The sequence below is a fragment of the Takifugu rubripes genome, chromosome 6 (assembly GCF_901000725.2).
Source record: "Takifugu rubripes chromosome 6, fTakRub1.2, whole genome shotgun sequence".
Lineage (NCBI taxonomy): Eukaryota > Metazoa > Chordata > Actinopteri > Tetraodontiformes > Tetraodontidae > Takifugu > Takifugu rubripes.
Window position 1 is genome coordinate 10,351,679 of NC_042290.1, and position 17,848 is coordinate 10,369,526.

Sequence of the window (17,848 nt, forward strand, 5' to 3'; positions counted from 1 at the left end):
TCATCACCTCGCTGCTGGTGTGAACAGTCGGAAGCTGATAACCATGATGGAATAACGCTGTGGAACTTTGGCGCTTAATGGGATCCTCGCTCAGCACGCGGGTCAACGCCGGCCAAGTGTGCAGGGCAAAGATACTGACGGGCAAATTGATTTCTCAACAGGCAGCTTATTTAAAACCGACACACAATTGGTGCGTTAAATAGCTTTTGTTTCAATCCTAAGGATGCGGAGGGCAAGAGATTCACCTGAACCCACAACTTTGGAATTGTATTTATATTTGGCTCTTTCGGACGTTTCTGGAAACAACTTAGGCATATTTTTATCTCATAACAGATTTTCTTTAACTTGGCTCTGTTCAGTCTAATAGACATGTTTGCTGCTTTTTAGGACAGACGTATTGCTCATTTTATATATTGTAAACACTTGTTCCATTAATGTAACGTTGATATTTACAGCAGATTAAAATATACACAAAAAACCCCGTAAAAGTCACCTTGGGAGCGTCAAAGCAGAAAAATCAATCAGGGACTACTTTGTTTGTTGTGTCTAGAAGTCCATCATCACGCCTTTATCCTGACATCAGTCTTCAAAGCACTTTACACACAACCAAGACTGTTCCAGCCGTTATTTTTTTTCTCTCTTACTATGTGAGAACACAAACAGTTCGACTTATACTTGAGAATTATAATAATTTAGCATTTTCGAGTCGTTTCTCGGACGCGGAGTGATTTGTGAACAGGCGCGACAGCGGCGCTCATTAGGCCCCAGGTGAGATTTAATTGATGTTTCAGTCACCTTTAAATTTTATAGAATTAAGTCATTTTTACGCTAAATTTAGCTACTTTTCCAGAATCGGGACATCAGGGTAAGGTGAACGTTGAACCCATGGAGATCTTTCATGGGCAAACGATTAAGATCGAAGCTTCCTGGCAGGAGAAGCTCCGGCGAAGAGAGCAGGTAGGAAGACATCGGTCTCCATGGCAACCACCCACCTTTGGGGAACTAAATCTGCCGCGATGCTAACAGTAATGTCTTTTCCGAACTGTAAATAAAACAATTGAAACATTGAACACTTTCAATTCCTTTATTGGTTTCTGCATATTAATCAATCCCTTGTGGTTTTATTCGGAGTCGATTGAACGATTGAAAGCTGCTCGCACGAGGACGAGCAACGGCGGCGCGCCTGTCGTGATTTACGCGTGCGCGCGGCTGCAGCGTGGTGGGTGGAGATGGATTTTGTGTTTATTTTCCTCGCCAGCTAATCGGCAAAGGTGCGGGCTGCCCGTTGTCGTTTCTGCGCTTCTCGGCCCTCAAAGATACCGGAGAGACGAGGGCGCCTTTTTCAGACCCGCGGCCGGGGCAGTCTGTGAGGGAAGGGGCTTAAATTAACCGCAGCTGGCGTGGGGTTGGTGGTCGTTTAGCATTAGCTGTTAGCGAGTGTGCTAGCAGGCTAATCAGAATCCCATTAGCGCAAGCTAACTGGTTTAACGCGAACATTCAGCAGCTTGTGCTATTGCTTTCGTCGCCCCTCTCTTTGGACTTGCTTCTACCCTGGAATATTCACAGTAAGTGCTTTTATAACTCTGTTTATGACGACGGAGGTGTCAACTAGCCGGGCTGGCTAACGACCACTACATCTATGGCTGTTGGCTTGTTTTCTGGTGGCTAAAACTAACAGGAGTGTTCATTTGTAAACTCAAAACTCAAAACTTGTGGCGGGGTTTAAATTGGGCAAATACCGACCAGGTCGTGTGATTTCGGGCACGTTGGGCTGCTTTCTGCTGCAGCATTGCTCGGACTGATGCTTTTGTGATTTCACGTTAGCTCTGGGATCAATCTGTGCTAAAGTTAGCCAGAATTTCTAAAATGTTATTTGTTGTTTTTTCTGGTGCAGTCGTTAATATTATAAATGAAATGCTTTGGTACGTTCAAATAACACAGTAAAAGTTAAACATCCGCATCAGGTGTTTCCAATTAGGCTTTTAACATATACCATTATGAAACAGAGTTTTTGTTCTTTTATTAAATGGCATAACTTAAACATTTTTGACCTTTCCTTTTAGGTTCTTGAGCTCTGGCATTACGTCAACGGCCCATTTCCCACTGATATTTGTGGAGAGCCTAGAAAAGGCTGAACCCCGAGGAGAAAGATGTCCATCACGAACACTCCCACGAGTAATGATGCCTGCCTAAGTATTGTGCACAGCTTGATGTGCCACCGGCAGGGAGGAGAGAGCGAAAGCTTTGCCAAACGGGCCATCGAGAGCCTTGTGAAGAAGCTGAAGGAGAAGAAGGATGAGCTGGATTCCCTCATCACAGCGATCACTACCAACGGAGCACATCCCAGCAAGTGTGTCACCATACAGCGCACCTTGGACGGGCGTCTGCAGGTATGGTGGCGTGTGCGCCAGGTGAGGCCGGCGACAGAACGGCTCGTGCGAATCTCATACCAGCTTTTCTGCCTGTGCTACAGGTGGCTGGGCGGAAAGGTTTCCCTCATGTTGTGTACGCGCGGCTGTGGCGGTGGCCCGACCTGCACAAGAACGAGCTAAAACACGTCAAATATTGCCAGTATGCGTTTGATCTGAAGTGCGACAGCGTTTGTGTCAACCCGTACCACTACGAGCGGGTCGTGTCTCCAGGCATCGGTGAGGTTTCAGATTCCAGATCGTTGCCTGGCTATGGAAACATCTCGCCTGACGTGCGTTGTTGTGTTTACAGATCTATCAGGACTGACCCTCTCCAGTTCAGGTACGGATCTTGTTGCTCTCTGGGTGTTTTATCCACGTACGTTGGTTTAACCGGCGCCACCTCGCTTCACGCAGGCCCACTTTTGGTGAAGGACGAGTACGACTACGACAACCAGCAGTCCCACTCCAGCTCCGAGAGCCACCTGCAGACCATCCAGCACCCCCCGTCGAGGCCCGGTCCGCAGGAACCCTTCAACGGTCCCTCTCTGCTGCCCCCGTCGGAGGCGAGCGGCTCGGCTTCGACGTCGGCTTTCTCCGCCATCAGCGCCGGACCCTCCAGTGAGTCTCTGCGGTGTGCAGGCGTCAGTACTCACGTGGCGCTCGAGCCGCAGCGACGCTGATTTGGTTTGTTTTCTGTCGCAGATCCAAACCCCAACTGGAGCCGCAACAGCAGCTTCACCCCCGCGGTGCCTCAGCACCAGAACGGGCATCTCCAGCACCACCCCCCCATGCCGCACACCGGCCATTACTGTAAGTGGGGGAAACCACATCTGAGCCCCACACTCCCATCGGACCTCCAGTTCGATTAAAAAGATGTTTTATTCACTTTTATTTAAGCTTGAACCAGCAGTTATTGAAATCAGGCTAAATGGATCCAGTTTGAGTTCATGTTAAACAGTATAAGTGTGAGTAGAAAAAGGTCTGAATGATCGACGGCACGTTGTTGCAGGGCCGGTGGCCAATGAGATTGCCTTCCAGCCCCCCATCTCCAACCACCCCGGTGAGTATCGCCATCGGGGGGGGGGACACGTTTGACGCAGACGCTGCACTCACACGTGTCCCACCTGTGCGTCTCCTCCAGCTCCGGAGTATTGGTGCTCCATCGCGTATTTTGAGATGGACGTCCAGGTCGGGGAGACGTTCAAGGTCCAGTCCACGTGTCCCATCGTGACGGTGGACGGGTACGTGGATCCGTCGGGGGGGGATCGCTTCTGCCTGGGCCAGCTGAGCAACGTGCACAGGACGGAGAACATCGAGAGAGCCAGGTGTGCGCCGCAGATGCTCCTTACTGGTTAACGCTTGGTGGATGTGGCGTGATGGGCGGGGCCTGACGTCCCCCCCCCCCCCCCTTCTCTGTTTCAAGGCTTCACATTGGCAAAGGCGTGCAGCTGGAGTGTAAAGGTGAAGGGGACGTGTGGGTGCGCTGCCTGAGCGACCACGCCGTCTTCGTGCAGAGCTACTACCTGGACCGCGAGGCCGGCCGCGCCCCCGGGGACGCGGTGCACAAGATTTACCCCAGCGCTTACATCAAGGTGGGCCCCCCCCGCCTCGCAGTAAGTCCAGACAAAGGCTGAGGGGGTTATTACGCGTTTGTCTCGTCCCCTGCCAGGTCTTCGACTTGCGTCAGTGTCACAGGCAGATGCAGCAGCAGGCCGCCACGGCCCAGGCGGCGGCGGCGGCCCAGGCGGCGGCGGTGGCGGGGAACATCCCGGGGCCGGGGTCCGTGGGAGGCATAGCCCCTGCCATCAGTGAGTGCTCTCAGTGCTGAACACGCGGCAAAGAGGGAGACGTCACCGTAACCTTTCCACCTGTCCCCCTCTCGCAGGTCTGTCCGCCGCCGCCGGCATCGGCGTGGACGACCTGCGCCGGCTGTGCATCTTGAGGATGAGCTTCGTGAAGGGATGGGGGCCCGACTACCCCCGGCAGAGCATCAAGGAGACGCCGTGCTGGATCGAGATCCACCTGCACCGAGCTCTGCAGCTGCTGGACGAGGTCCTGCACACCATGCCCATCGCCGACCCCCAGCCCCTCGACTAGGACGCACGCACGGACTCTCCACCGCCAACGGGCTGGAGCGCTCCACCCGTAGGCCCCGGGGAACCCGGAGGAGGACGACGGTGACAGGTACGCAGAGCAGGAGGAGCAACCGCAGAACTGAAGTGCTTAAAAAGGGAAATTGGTATTTTCACTGCTGCTAAAGATCATCATCATCACATATTTATTAAGGAACTGATCCCCAGCAGATCTAAAAATGGTGATCCCGGATTATATCGTGGCGGATGCTCTTTCTGCTCCCTCTGTCCGCTCCACCTGGTTCCTGTCCTCTTTCCTTGGCTCTCTGGTGCTTACGTGGCATTTCTCCATCTTTCAGCTCATTCGTGACATCATATTACTTGTTATTATCCATATTTTTGTAACATGTAGTCTTAAGTATTTTCCCTTGCTGGCAGTCAAGCTTTTTTAATTTTTATTCTACCTTTTTTAAAAGGTTTTTATAGCCGCAGGATGTTCAAAAAACGCCGTTTTGGCCCATTAAATCTCCCCTGACGCCAGTTTAGGCAGAATATTTTCATTTGAAATCTGAGACATCCTTGAACAGAAATGTTGACCTGTTTGTAATTGTCATTAGCTGCCCCCATAGTGTCCATTAGCACTTTAATTTGCCAAGTATGTCGTCGTGTTTCATCGTACGCGCGCTGAAACATCCACAATATTGCGGTGGAGAGGCTTGACCGGGTCGTTGGACCTGAAATTCCAGTATCAAATAGCAGGATTGTGGTGAATTCATGGAGAAATCTTTGGTGGGAGGCAGCTGAGGATGAACTGTGAGGAAGTTAAAGCCATAGAAGCCAAATCCCCCCCTAAACCTCACCCATGAAGACTCACCCCAGCGTCCCCTCGCTCGCTCATAACCATCGCCTCCATGTCTTTGGAGCTCTTTATTTCCAGTTGTTACAGTATTTTGTACTTTTATGAGTCATTCTGGTCAAAGTTAAAGCAATGCTGTAAAATCTGAAAGGGCCCGCGGCCGTCTCATCACGGATACACGCGGCGTTTGAACCATATTGGTGTTTCTATGTACGAAAATGGTTAAATAAAATGTAACAGGCCACCAGGTCGTCACGGCTCCGTCTGTCCGGCGCTCGGGGAGAGAAAGGAGACGGCGTTCAACAAGAAAACGTTTATTACTGCAAAGACGAGTCACAAATCTGAAAGGAAACACTAAAGCTAGCCTGAGCTGAGATCTGAAATATTCAGAAAAAACAAACTACATGTGTCTGTAATAGTTTCTATATTCATTAATACGACACACAAAAATCAGGTTTTTTTATAAATAAAAAAAAAAAAATCCCCCAATCGTCCCTGTTTTTTTTTGTTTTTTTTAAATGTAAAATCCACAATACAAATCACCCCATATTGGTCCAAATTGAGCAAAAAATGGATGGCACACAAAAAGGTCACATAAAGTCTGTATGTATATATTAGATACTATACATGATCCAAAAAAAAGCACAAAAGCACTTTAGGCAACAGAACCGGTAAAAATGTCCACCAAAAGAACAGATGTCATAATTAGGCCACAAATAAATATACTTTCAGTTTTTGATATATACATATTTCTGTCGATGGTGAATCGGGAGGGGGGGGGGGGGCTGCCAAATGCTTGTGCTTGCGTTGGAGCGTGCTACAGCCCGCCACGACTCACGACGCGGTCCAATGGCACTTCCAAAGACCAATCTCAAACGGGTCGCAGCGTCCAGAATGGAACCAAAAAAAGCTCTACTTACAGAACCTCTGCAGTCGGGAAGCAGGTCTTCAGCACAACACGCCAGCTGCACGGTGGGGTGGGGGGGGGGGCGGGAGGGGTGAGATATCCGCTCCTGTGGCCTCGGTCTGCAGCCCAGCAGAGACCCGACAGCTCCCCACGCCATCTGCTCTGGCCGGGGGCAAAAGTAAAGGCACTGGAGTCTGCTGCGGGTCAGCAAAGCTGCCATTTATCGGGGGGTGGGGGGGTGGGGATTTTTGAATTTTCACAAGTAGGATTGGGATGGCAGCAGGGGGGGGTCCAGTGTCCCGTTTCCAGCGGCCGGTACGGAAGCGCACCGTTCCGAGTCAAAGACAGTTCAGTTTCACTTCAGGCACAAAGTTCACATCTACCAATTCATCAAATGAGATAGAAAATAACAAATCAGTCCACAGCTAATCAAACGGGGGGGTGGGGGGGGGGGGGGGTGAATCCTTCCGTTTCCTCTAATCATCCATAGATCTGATCGGCCAGGGCGAGAAATGAAGCGCAGCGTTTGTTTGGGGGAAACAAAGATGAACTCAAAGACCGTGACCACAACAAATACAATAGCAATCCTTAAATCTCAACGTTGAAATAGAACTTTTTAAAAAGAAGAAAAATCCCTCCTGGTTCTCTACAGCCAGTCCAGTCTGGAGCGGTGAATCGGTACCGGCGGCCTTTAAAATGACACTGGCATCAGTAAGCATGGAGACAAAAACACAATAAATAGCAATAAATAAACACTCGGCGCATTCCAGTTAACCAGCAGGACAGATTAGTGACACAATGTAGAGGATTAATCTCAGAATTCCCCATGACGTCGTTCAAGTATTCATGTCTAATGAAGCAGAAGAGTCTCCCCCACTCAGACCATCCACCGGTTCCAGAGGAGCTACAATCACGTAGAAACAATCGGATCAGCCACGGAAAAAGCAACAAATAGATGTAGTGTGTGGTCCTTAGATATACTATACACATTTATCTATATATCTCTTTGAATATCACAAAATATCCACTTTTGGTCCGCTGTACAAAGATGATTTTGAAACAGGGAACAAAGCGTGAGAGCATCTTCTGGGCTTAGAAACAGGAGCGAGTGTGTGTGAGAGGTGAGAGAAAAGCCGAGCAGTTCTTTCTCCATCACCGTTTGTGCAGTACAGTGGCGTGTGTGTGTGGCGTGTGTGTGTGTAATAAGGTTTGGTGACTGTGCTGCACGCGTCAAAGGGCTGGCACCACTGGTTTGAGGTAGGGTGACTGATGGATCCAACACACGCAAACACGCAGACACACACGTAGAAACACAAGGCAGACCTACGCATCCCCCCCCCCCCCCAAACACGCGTACAAATACAAAAACTCCGCCCGGTAACAAAAAGGCTGGATGCGAGGAGAAGCTTCAGGGTCGAGTGAGGACGGGAGCGAGGCGAGAGGCCGCGATTCAGGTGAACGTCGGAGAGCTGGAAACGGGAGCGTCTGTGCCCGCGTCCCACCGGCCTCGACGCCCCGGGTCGCCGCCGGGGCGAGGTTGAGGGGCCCGTGGGCTCGCCACAGCGCGCAGTCAGTGAGGACAGCTGCATTTCAGGATAAGGCACTATGATAAAGCCGAGGTACATTAAATCCCTGACATTCCTTCTGCTCTGCAACATGGCACTGGGACAGGAAACGCGCTCCGCTTCCTCCTGTTGGTTTGGTTTTTGGTCCTTTGTGAACTCCGGCAGATCCCTCGATAGACAGAACCTGCTGGACTCAGAGCAACGGGTCCAGTAAGGTCTCTTTCTTTCTTTCTTTCCTTCCTTCCCCTCCCTCCAAACGGTTTCAGCTCGTCACAGAAACGGCACTACAGAGCATCTACAACGAACAAAGGCAAGCGTTAATGCACGGAGTGCATAGAAAAGCTAACATTGAGGAAGTGGCGTCGCAGTTTTCCTCCTATTTACACACGCGCACGCACGCACGAGTAGCAGCACAGGTTTCGTAAGGGGCTCTTTTTCTGTGGCTAAAATCTTTACATGTCGTCAGCGGGTGGGTTTCCTATCACTCTACGGTGGCCCCAACAGGATAAAAAACATAGAAAGTCATCCCTTTTTTTTTTTTAAGCTACATATAAAATATTTCGTTTGTTCACCCACAATTTATCAGCAGTTGAATGCCTGGTCACACACAGCAAATAAGAAGTCCAAAAATAAACAATCGTAGAGTAGCACCGTCACTTTGGGGCGTTATCGACCGAAAACACAGCAAAGGCTTCCAAAAGAGATGAGTTTGCTCGGTGGGTTTTAGATCGGAGACATCAGAAGGTGGAGGGGGCGTGACCTCCCCCTCCAGTTCAACGCTATCTGCATAAACGGACGGGAGGCGTCGGATCGGGCCCGGGAACGAGCCGTCCTCCCGCGATAAAGCGCAGACTTTACGGCACGTCCGGAGCCGCGGACGCCGGGAGAGTGTGTCAGTCAGAGGAGGGTGTGTCCACGCAGGTGCAGACAAAGACAACGCACGAGAGACGCCAAGACGGAGACACAGAGAGATATGTCGAGAGTTAGTTAGGAAAAAGAATTTAAACCAAAAAGGTGAGCCGTGCCCTCGGGGACTCAAACGGAGGCGTAGGTGTTGCCTGTGGCGCTGCAGTGGCGGATGGTGGGAGTGGCGGCGGAGGGGGTCAGGATGTGTTCTGTGTGGTTCTGATGCTGCGGGAGCGCGTGCAGGACGCCCGGCTGCACCACCCCCACCACGGGGTGGGACCCGTCCTCGAGGGCCCCGACCTGGATCACCTGGATCACCTCGTGGTCGGACTTCTCCCGCTTGGCCAGCGGCTCGCCGGACTCCTCCGCGTCCTCTTCCAAGTCGCTGTCCATCCCATCCTCATCTGGAGGGACACCAAAGATTGGCACGAGGTGAGAAGATGATCTTATACCCACCTGAAAACAGATCCTCTCTGATCAGCTTCGTCATCATTCGAGCGTGTTTGCGGTTACCGACGGCCTAAATATGCAGCGTCTCGGTCACAGCTCGTTAATCTGCCCGTCACCGAGCTGAATGACGGATTCCGCCTGTAAACAGCCGGATCTGTGCGTCATTACACGCATCTCTGCACATACCTTTATCAATGTTGCTGAGGGAGAGGGTGTTAAGGCTGTCAAACTGGGGGGGGAAGAAAAACAGACGGGCAGAATTAGACGTCTATGATCAGAGGACAAACGGGGTGAAGAAGATGCCCCACGCACCTCTCCCATGACGCCGATGGGCGTCTCCCCGGTAGCCTGAGCCACGCGGTGCTCCACCAGGTAGAACATGTACTCGTCGTACAGCAGGCGGATCAGGTGGAAGGAGCCGAAGCTGGCGGCGCTGCGCAGGGTCAGGTCCCGGATCACCATGGAGCTGTGAAGGGGAGGAAATGAGGTGCTGCGTGCTCACAGAGGCGACCACTGAGGCGGGACTTCCTGCGTTTGCTGACCTGTAGAAGGACCACTTGAGCAGGAACTGCCGAGCCGCTCTGGGGAAACTGGGCCGGTGCTCGTACGGCTTGAGCACCTGAGTGACCACGTTCTCCAGCCAGGCCGCCCACTGCTCCAGAGAGCTCTGCTGCTGTAGCGTGGCCTTGAAGTCCTGCTCCAAGTGCTGCACCACTCTCTCCTCGCACTGGCACACCCACGATGCCTGCTCCTGCGCCGCAACACACGCACAAAATCAAGGCTCGCCGCCGCCGCAAACGCCGCCGCCCCAAATCCCAGCGCCGCCCTGACCTGCACGTTGGCGAAGTCGACGCGGTTGAGGTCGCTCAGCATCTGGTTGATCTGCGAGGTGTTCTGCAACACGGCGCGCGCCGCCTGGGCCAGGTGGTTCAGAGACGTGTATCGGCGCAGCGTTTGTGCAAAGGCACTGACAGCAGCGACCTGCGGGGGACACACAAGCGCGTGTTCTGAAGCGAGCAGACGTCCCCTCGGGAAGTTTCAGGCTTCTTCTACCTTAGTCTGGATCATTCTTTGTGGAATAGCATTCATGGCATTACTGAGCCAACCTTCCAGGCTTTTGGCGAAGTTGCGAATGGCTTGAGTCAAGGCACCTAAAGACAGAGACATCAGTTCTGAGCTGGGTCCAGACCCCCCCACCACACCTCGATATTAAGTGAAAGGGTTCCTGCTTACTGGGAATGGGTCTCAGGACATCAGGAATGAGGATCTCCACAAGGGCCTGGTACATGAGATGGTCGCAGGTGCTCATCCACTTGAGCACGGCCTCGTTCCTGCACAGCGCCATCAGCTGTGAACTGGGCAGCCGCGCTTCAATCTCGCTGATGCTGCTGAGCGACGAGATCAAGACAGACTGGGAGTTCAAATCTGCCCTCCGCTCACTCCAGCGTTACTTTGAGCTCACCTGTTTTCCGTTACGGTGGCGCCCTCTACAGTATCAGTGAGGGAATAACGCCAGAAGGTCTGCCACAGCTTCTCAATCAGACTGAACTGAAGGTTAACGACCACGTCCAGGATAGCCTGGGGAAAAAGACAGAAGGCTCCCCTCTTTACTGCTGGGAAGGACCGGTTCCGTTACTGTTGCCGAGGCGATGGAAACTACGAGAGGCCGCTGCGGCTGCTTTTGACGGTCAACCTGCAGATGACCCGCGAGAGAACCGTAACTGAAAACTTCCCACGGCGCCGACGTCTCTCCCCAAATGCCAGCGGCTGGCATTTACAAATCCCTCTCTGCTCTAAACATGCGCGACCTTTCCCAGAGTTTCCACACGCTCCAAACTTCCAGATACGTGGCGGCGAAGTTTCGACTCGACTATTTTTCGCCGTCCGCGGCGTTTCTAATTAAAAAAGGCTTAAACGGGATTAAAGCGCCCGATGGATACAGTCGACGGTTAAAGACAGAACTTTGCAGACTTTTTCCAGTTCTGAGCTGATTTCATCTGGATTTGAGAGGTTCCCTGATGCCGTTTATGGGTGAAAACACCCGTCCGGTGTGTGTGTGTGTGTGTGTGTGTGTGACCAGCCTGTCGTCCTCTCACCTCGCAGTGCTCTCTGTAAAGGGACTGCAGAGCTTTCACGTCCTCTGGGCTGATGTTCTCCGTGTTGCTGGGACCCAGTTCCAGCTCGATGAAGTCGGGGAGTGCCCGTGATGAATCTGAAACAGGAAGTGTCGGCGGCCGTTAGGTGTCTTCGCTGCTTCTTTCGCGAAAACCTTAGAAAGCGGCGAGGAAGGCGCCGGCGCTCTGACCCAGGAACTGCTGGTGGTGCTGCCTCTGCGCGATGACCGTCTGCTCCGCTGCTCCGGGGTGAGCCTGGCCCCCCCCTGAATAATTCTCTCCGGCGCAGGAATCGAACTTCTGCACGGGCTTGAACCTGAAAGCCGAAGGGACAGCCTCAGCGCGGGGGGGGGGACGGGAGGAGGAGCGCGCCGGCAGAGGCGCCGTACCTCTGTTTCTGCTGGACGGGCTGCTGCCGGAGCGCCATGTACTGCATGTCCTCCTGGAGCCTGTTGAGCGGGGAGTCGGGTTTCACCCGTATACCGTAGTAGTGGTACTTGGAGTTCCCTCTGCAAGACGAGAAGCGAATGAATCAGGCTGGGAAAAAAACTCGTCTGCGGCCGAGGGGAAAAAGGAAAGGCGGTGACCTCGTCCCCAGGCGCCGCGTGCGGAGTCCCATGAAAATGGAGCGGATGAGTTTCCCAAAAGATGCAGCGTTGACGGGATCCAGTTTCTGCTCCTGGCAGTGGCGCAGGTAGTGATTGTAGAGCGTGGATCGCGGGAGACTCACGCCCTCGGCCGTCTCGTAGTTGTCCAGGAGCCACTGGAGCTGCGAGGGAAGGAAAGTTTTGACCCCAAACCCGAGACGCTGTCAAGAGGATCAGACCTCCGGAGATGTGCAGGATCACACCTCTGCAAGAGCAGCTCTACAGCAGCCAGTAAGAGGCAGAGAAACACTAACAATAACAAGTGGCAACAGAAGCGGCGAGCACCCACTCCCACGCCAGAGTCTAGCAGGGGGGCTGGGACGGGCGGGCGGTGTAAAAGCAACTTACATGGCTGTTGAGCAGCGAGCTTCTCTGACTGGATAAGCCCTCAGATTTTTGGAGCGTCTCAATGGCCATTTCAATCTGATGAACCACCAAGCACAGGACAACAAGGTGTGAGGGGGAGGAGGGACAAAACCAAGCAAAACCAAGAGATGCTGTGGAGATAAACGACGTTAAAACAAAAGAGAGAGAAGACCCCCGAAGCAAGCACCACTAAACCCCAGCAGAGCAGGAAGGTCAAAGGTCACAGCGATTCTGCACAGAAACGCGGCCGTTGTTCACAGTTGTGCTGTAAAGTCCTTTTTATCTCCGTTAATTAAGACTAATTAGCTATTTTCGTAGAATTCAAACCTCTTCTGCTGAGATGCTTCTCCGAGTTTGATTTAATTGATTTGAAACGGCGATCTAAATTAAACCTCCGCTGCGAATCCTTTCTTTTCTGAACCTTTTAATGCAACTTTGAGGTCTAGAACCTGGAAAATGTACGTGCTGATGGCAGATTTTCCTTTGTACCAAACACCGGGAGTCCAATTATCCTGTCGGGAATCTCTTTAAAGAGGACTGAGCTAATATAATTACAGAGTCGGAAGTGCAGCAAAACTATCGGTCTGATGACGGCTGGAAATTTTGTAAATACGCGAGAAAATGGGAGTCACGAAGGCACCAATAAAATCTGCAAAAGTGTGCACGAGCACACGTGCGCATTCAAAAATCGGGACGGGACCAAGAGGGTAGCATCTATGCTAACGAAGCTGAGTGGCTGTGGCCGGAGGTCAGAGCTGAGGCGAGGGACTAGTCTAAACGGTGGAAGAACACAGAAGCAGGCAGGCGGGTGAAGGTGATCGGCCCTGTTGCGGCGGTGGGGGGGGGGGGGGGGTCGGGGGTGGGGGCTGTGCACTCACAGTTGCTGGAGAAGCTCGAGCGGTCTGGGTAGCGGGATGCGGTGCGGCGTTGTCCATTATGTAAGCCCCCGGGCTGCTGCTGATTACCTGCCCCCCTGTCAGATTCATGGTCATTCCTCCGCTGCCCCCGCCTCCGTTGTTGGTCATGCCGTGGGACGTGACCACGGTGGACACTTGAGACGAGCTGCCCTGCGTGTCAAAGTAGCTCCCCCCGCTGTTCTGGCTGTACAGCTGAGGTTCTGAGTACGAGTAGGTTCTTCTGTTGGATGGGGGGCAGATATAGAATACTCAGTTTAATACACATGCACACGGCGGGGTGTGTGTCTGTCCATGCACGTGTGCGCTTCAACCGTGTGTGACATGCTGGGGATTCTGGGAAAGCACCAGCGCGCCGCCGGTCATCTGACGCACGAGCTGGCGCCCTCCCGCCGCCATCATGTGCTCGTGACATGAATGAGACTGAAGAGCAGAAGGAGCAGGCTGCGGCGACTCGGCGCTAATATTTGTGGAGTGGCGTTAAGTGTGTGTGTGGGGGGGGGGGACTCACATGTTTCCGTTGGTGTAGACGCCGCTGTTTTCCTCCACGTACTGCACCTGGGCTGGGTAAACATGCTGGACCTGTTGAACAGTCTGCGCCTGGACACAGGAAACGGTCAGCGGTTTATTGGCGCCGCGGATTCGGGCGGGAAAATGGGCGGGGAGGAGCCGGAGCGTACCTGCGGCTGGACAGGCACCTGCTGGGCGGAGCCAGTAGGCTGGACAGGCACGCTGGTCTGAAGAGGGACTGTGGAGGTGGAGTCAGCGCCCGCTTCGGGGGTCTGCATGGCGCCTAAAGACAACAGCTGGAATCAGTGAACCCTGAGGACTCGAGCTGCTGGTCGGACTGGTGACGTTGGAGAGTAAACAAGGACGCCGGGGAGACAAACAGCTTAAAGTGGACAGCAGAGGGACAAAAACATCGAGAGAGAGAGACACTTGACTGGAGTTAAGTGTGCTTTCTGCTCCTCAAGGCTGCCAGAACCATGTGAGCGGAGGAACGGGCTCCGCATCAATATTCAGGATTACAGTTGGAAAGCGTTCCTGACCGATCTCTCCGGGCTGAGACGGATCTAGAGCAGGCCGGCGAGGGAGGCCCTCGGCAACGAGGCTGAACGGGAGGGGGGAATTTGAAAGAAATCGACCTCCGGCGGCCCTGCGTTGTGGCGGAGCAGCACCAACGGGCGCCGTTTCCTCCACAGCTGGGAGCGGAGCCGCTCTGACGTGGCTGCTGGAGCGCAGCGGCGCCGCCCGGACACCTGTTTGTGCTGCTGGTGCTCAATGTTCCCACAGCCTCACGCTCCACTGACACGCCGGCCCGTCTCCATGTTCACGGCAATAAAACGCGTTAATATTTAACACGCCGCCGCCGCTTCCCCGGCTCTGCCGATCCAAACTTTGGGCGGGTTCAAGGCAAACTGGTGCATCGGTCACAACCGGACCTGTTGTCTTTTATGTGTTTGGGAGTTAATAACAGGGTTAATAACAGCAAGGGAGGCCGCCTCTTCGCCGTCACATTTTCCATCAACAAGTCTCTCTTGGTTAATTAAGACGGGTCCCCGAACGGCTCCGGCACCCCTCGGGGGACCACCTGCCCCATCCCTTTAAGGCAGGGTTAAGGCTAACACCTTATTCCCGCTGTTCCCGGCACCTGTTTATTCTCCCTCCTACTTCCAACCAAAACTTTGACAGGAATCGGCAAACCGCGGCCGTCCGCACACAACACGCCGCGCGCGCAAAACACGCTCGCACGCAAGATGGAGCGACTCCTTCCCCCCCTGAGGAGTGACAAAAGTCTCCGAAGTGGAGTGAAAATCCAAAATCTAAAAATAAAACTCCATGTTGGAGCCTGAACGCTGAAGAACGAGGCACCAACTGAGACAAAATCAAGGAAAGGAGCCCCTGAATCACAACCCAACCCCCTCTGCACACACACACACACACACACACACACACACACACCTCTCTTCCCTCACCATTCAGGCACTCCCTTGTGGCCCACTTAAATACTGTGCTCCACTGAACAAGTGCAAGCCCTACAAAGACTCAGAGGAACAAAAGCCACCAAGGAGGGCAACATTTTACCCCCCTCCCCTTCTCCTGAAGTCCCCTCGCCTGCATTACAGGCAACAAAGATGGGAACGCTGCAGCCACCGGCGCCACGTGACGAGGGTGGGGTGTCTGATGTAGCCGGTGGGGGGACCAGAACTGGTCAAAAGGCTTCAGGGGCACTTTGGCCACAAACAAAGGGCGAGAGCAGCGTCATCAGGTGCAGCACGGGGAGGGAACAGGTGAAGGGACGTGCACCTGGCAGCGAGGGAGCCTCTTCCTGAACCTGCAAAAACACACTCCGGACGGTCCAAATGCATTAAAGGCGCTACGTTTCCCTGACGGGCAGCATCGGGCCGAGCCATGAAAGTGAATGAGTGAATAATTGAATTAATCAGCCCCCCTTTAAGTGATTGGAAATGTAACAGGATCCCGGCAGCAGGTGGCACGGTGCGTTTCCTGTGCCACCGGGCTGCAGGTAAGTGGTAACACGACCTGATCACTAGCAGTTCCCCACATCCTGTTTTGTCTGTGCGTTGAGGGCCGTCTGCCGTTGACCTTTAGCGGCGGGTTAGTGCCGACCTGCACCACGACAACGCCGACTCTCCCTCCCAAACTGCTCCTTCTCCATTTCTGCAGCCCCAAATCGGATCCAAAACCCCGTTCCTGTCACCGTGGAGAGCAACAGGCTGGCGGCTCGGTGTGAAATAACCTCGAAAAAGGCATCGGGCTGGAATTCTGGACGCCATATTTAGTATGCACCGTCATCCCGCTCGCTAAGGCCGGTTTCACGCACGCTTACTTTAGCTGCCCTCGGCGTAGAACATCGATATGAGCGCCACGGGGGTGAGAATGATCGTTGCCGTTTAAGGTCAAAGTGTGCAGATATTTTAGGGTTTTGCCAGCTTTCCTGAACGTTTGGGTCGGCCCCCACTGAACTCAGCTGTCCACAACTTCTCCATCTATATTGTGAGTGGATTTTATTTAGTGTTTGGGGGGGGGCACCTTTCATACTGCTAACTCCTTTTTAATTATTGTGCACTCAGGGAAATGTTTGCATGCTTCTCCACTTACAAAAGTGGATATTCTGGATACCGTTATTCCCAAAAAATGGTGGGTGCAAAGCCGAAATGGTTCTAAAACCCATGTGTTTATGCATTTGACCCATCAAATCGCAGGTGTTCCCCCTGAGAACGATCCTAAAACTCAGCCTTGTGTTATCGTGTAGCTTATCACAGTCATCTGATGTCACAAAGAGGGCAGATGGAGAGCTAGCGCTGCTATCTCGCTCCTAAGACAAAAGGGAAAGTAATGGCTTAGCTATTGTCGGGAGCACTTTGGAATTAGAGCTCCCGGCACTTTCTCCCGCTTTTCGACGTCAAAGATCTCGCCTGAACCCCAACGTTCGAAGCCCCCGACAGACAAACTTGCAAAATGAGCGCAACCCCAGCCAAAATGTGGGCTCCCAACAGGCGCTGGGAGGCTAGCAACCTAGCAACAACAGACACCTGCTCCAGCTGACCAGCTAGCATCAGTGACTAGCCCCGGTGCCAGAGCTACTGCACTCAGCCTGGCAAGTTGAAACAAAGACGGGGAAAACATCCCCAACCAAAGCCGCTACCATCGGGTAGATTTCAGCTACCGAATCCCCGCAAAAGGTGGAAGAACTAGCTTCTTATAGCGCGCAGGACCTCTCCTAGATACGCGTATCAAAAGGCAACGTTAGCAAGCAGGCTACCACGTCACAAAGAAACACCCTCGCTAGCAAAACTACCCCAGCTACCCCACCGAGGCTCCATCCAGCCACACACAAAACCACAAACCTTCGCCCTCAAACCCGCGGCTACCGCATCGAACCCTCGAAGCGCGACGCAGGCGCGGCTGAAAGTGGAGCATAAAAACAGGAGAGAGAAGCGTCCAAACCTGCGCTGCGGGCTGGTGGATGAGATGAGGATGGTGGAGGAGGTGGTAATGATGGAGCGAGAGGTTGTTGTTGGTGGGTAACAGTCGCCAGGACTACGGTGACTGTGGCGCTGCCTCACTGGGCAACAGTTGCTATCAAACTCTGCGCAGGGAGCGCGCAACCTTCGCCGTCAGGTGGGAGGGGAATAGAACGCACTTCACGCGCATTTGACGGGCAGAGAGAGCACGCCACGTACATGTGTGCGTGAGTGGGAGCGGAGGAGAAGGAGAAGGAAGCAGCAGTTCGATCCGCCGCGTTCTTGGGTTGAACTTAAACCGCAAAACAAGCGCTCGGAGTGCGTAAAGATGGCGCTCAAGTGTGCGAAGAGGCACCGAAGAGCTGCTCAAACCCGGAATTTAGGGGGCAGGAAACCCACGAAATCATTCGCTTTCGTTTATAAACGGAGCTGTCTCAAAACCATATAGCATAACGTAAAATAAATCGAATAACAGTTCCGGAGATGCTCAAGTGTAAAACAAGCAGGTTCACGTGTTACAAAACCACCTGTTTCACCGGGGAGCTGAACCGAACTCACATTTAGGACTATATATAAAAAATAAAAATGTTTGAAACCCAGTTGGCTCGAATCTCCCCCCCCCCCCCCCCCCCCCCCCTCTAAATGTGCCGC

General features: G+C 53.1%; 2 protein-coding genes across 6 annotated transcripts; one reads left to right on the top strand and one right to left on the bottom strand.

The window, feature by feature from the left end:
* The first annotated feature begins 1,186 nt into the window (after positions 1 to 1,186).
* LOC101068466 (mothers against decapentaplegic homolog 4-like) lies at positions 1,187 to 5,583 on the top strand. The gene is made up of 11 exons (XM_003965503.3): positions 1,187 to 1,565; positions 2,064 to 2,390; positions 2,474 to 2,648; positions 2,722 to 2,751; positions 2,826 to 3,029; positions 3,114 to 3,221; positions 3,421 to 3,471; positions 3,553 to 3,736; positions 3,835 to 4,003; positions 4,081 to 4,219; positions 4,297 to 5,583. Exons 2-11 carry the CDS (start codon positions 2,151 to 2,153, stop codon positions 4,506 to 4,508), a joined length of 1,512 nt encoding a protein of 503 aa, XP_003965552.1. The 5' UTR covers positions 1,187 to 1,565; positions 2,064 to 2,150; the 3' UTR covers positions 4,509 to 5,583.
* A 54-nt stretch (positions 5,584 to 5,637) lies between these two features.
* LOC115250128 (transcription factor RFX3-like) lies at positions 5,638 to 17,716 on the bottom strand. Of its 5 annotated transcripts, none has more exons than XM_029837176.1 (18): positions 17,181 to 17,715; positions 13,889 to 14,001; positions 13,720 to 13,808; positions 13,260 to 13,431; positions 12,277 to 12,351; positions 11,869 to 12,050; positions 11,671 to 11,790; positions 11,473 to 11,597; positions 11,264 to 11,379; positions 10,630 to 10,745; positions 10,401 to 10,555; positions 10,221 to 10,318; positions 9,999 to 10,148; positions 9,710 to 9,918; positions 9,480 to 9,633; positions 9,354 to 9,396; positions 8,819 to 9,121; positions 5,638 to 8,106 (listed from the first exon to the last, which is right to left on the bottom strand). In XM_029837176.1, the coding sequence occupies exons 2-17, from the start codon at positions 13,994 to 13,996 to the stop codon at positions 8,847 to 8,849; spliced, it is 2,187 nt and encodes a 728-aa protein (XP_029693036.1). In that variant the 5' UTR covers positions 13,997 to 14,001; positions 17,181 to 17,715; the 3' UTR covers positions 5,638 to 8,106; positions 8,819 to 8,846. The 5 variants fall into 5 exon arrangements, with proteins under 5 accessions (XP_029693036.1, XP_029693034.1, XP_029693033.1 ...); XM_029837174.1 differs by having other exon boundaries at positions 10,401 to 10,552; positions 13,173 to 13,431; positions 17,181 to 17,713; XM_029837173.1 differs by having other exon boundaries at positions 13,173 to 13,431; positions 17,181 to 17,711.
* Positions 17,717 to 17,848: the final 132 nt, after the last annotated feature.

Coding starts and splice junctions, on each gene's coding strand:
- LOC101068466 (XM_003965503.3), top strand. CDS start 2,151: ATGTCCATCACGAACACTCCCACGAGTAATGATGCCTGCCTAAGTATT. Junction 2,752..2,825: donor ACTGACCCTCTCCAGTTCAG/GTACGGATCTTG, acceptor CGCTTCACGCAG/GCCCACTTTTGGTGAAGGAC. Junction 3,222..3,420: donor GCCGCACACCGGCCATTACT/GTAAGTGGGGGA, acceptor ACGTTGTTGCAG/GGCCGGTGGCCAATGAGATT.
- LOC115250128 (XM_029837173.1), bottom strand. CDS start 13,996: ATGCAGACCCCCGAAGCGGGCGCTGACTCCACCTCCACAGTCCCTCTT. Junction 13,432..13,719: donor GTCTACACCAACGGAAACAT/GTGAGTCCCCCC, acceptor CCCATCCAACAG/AAGAACCTACTCGTACTCAG. Junction 10,319..10,400: donor TGTCCTGAGACCCATTCCCA/GTAAGCAGGAAC, acceptor CTCTGTCTTTAG/GTGCCTTGACTCAAGCCATT.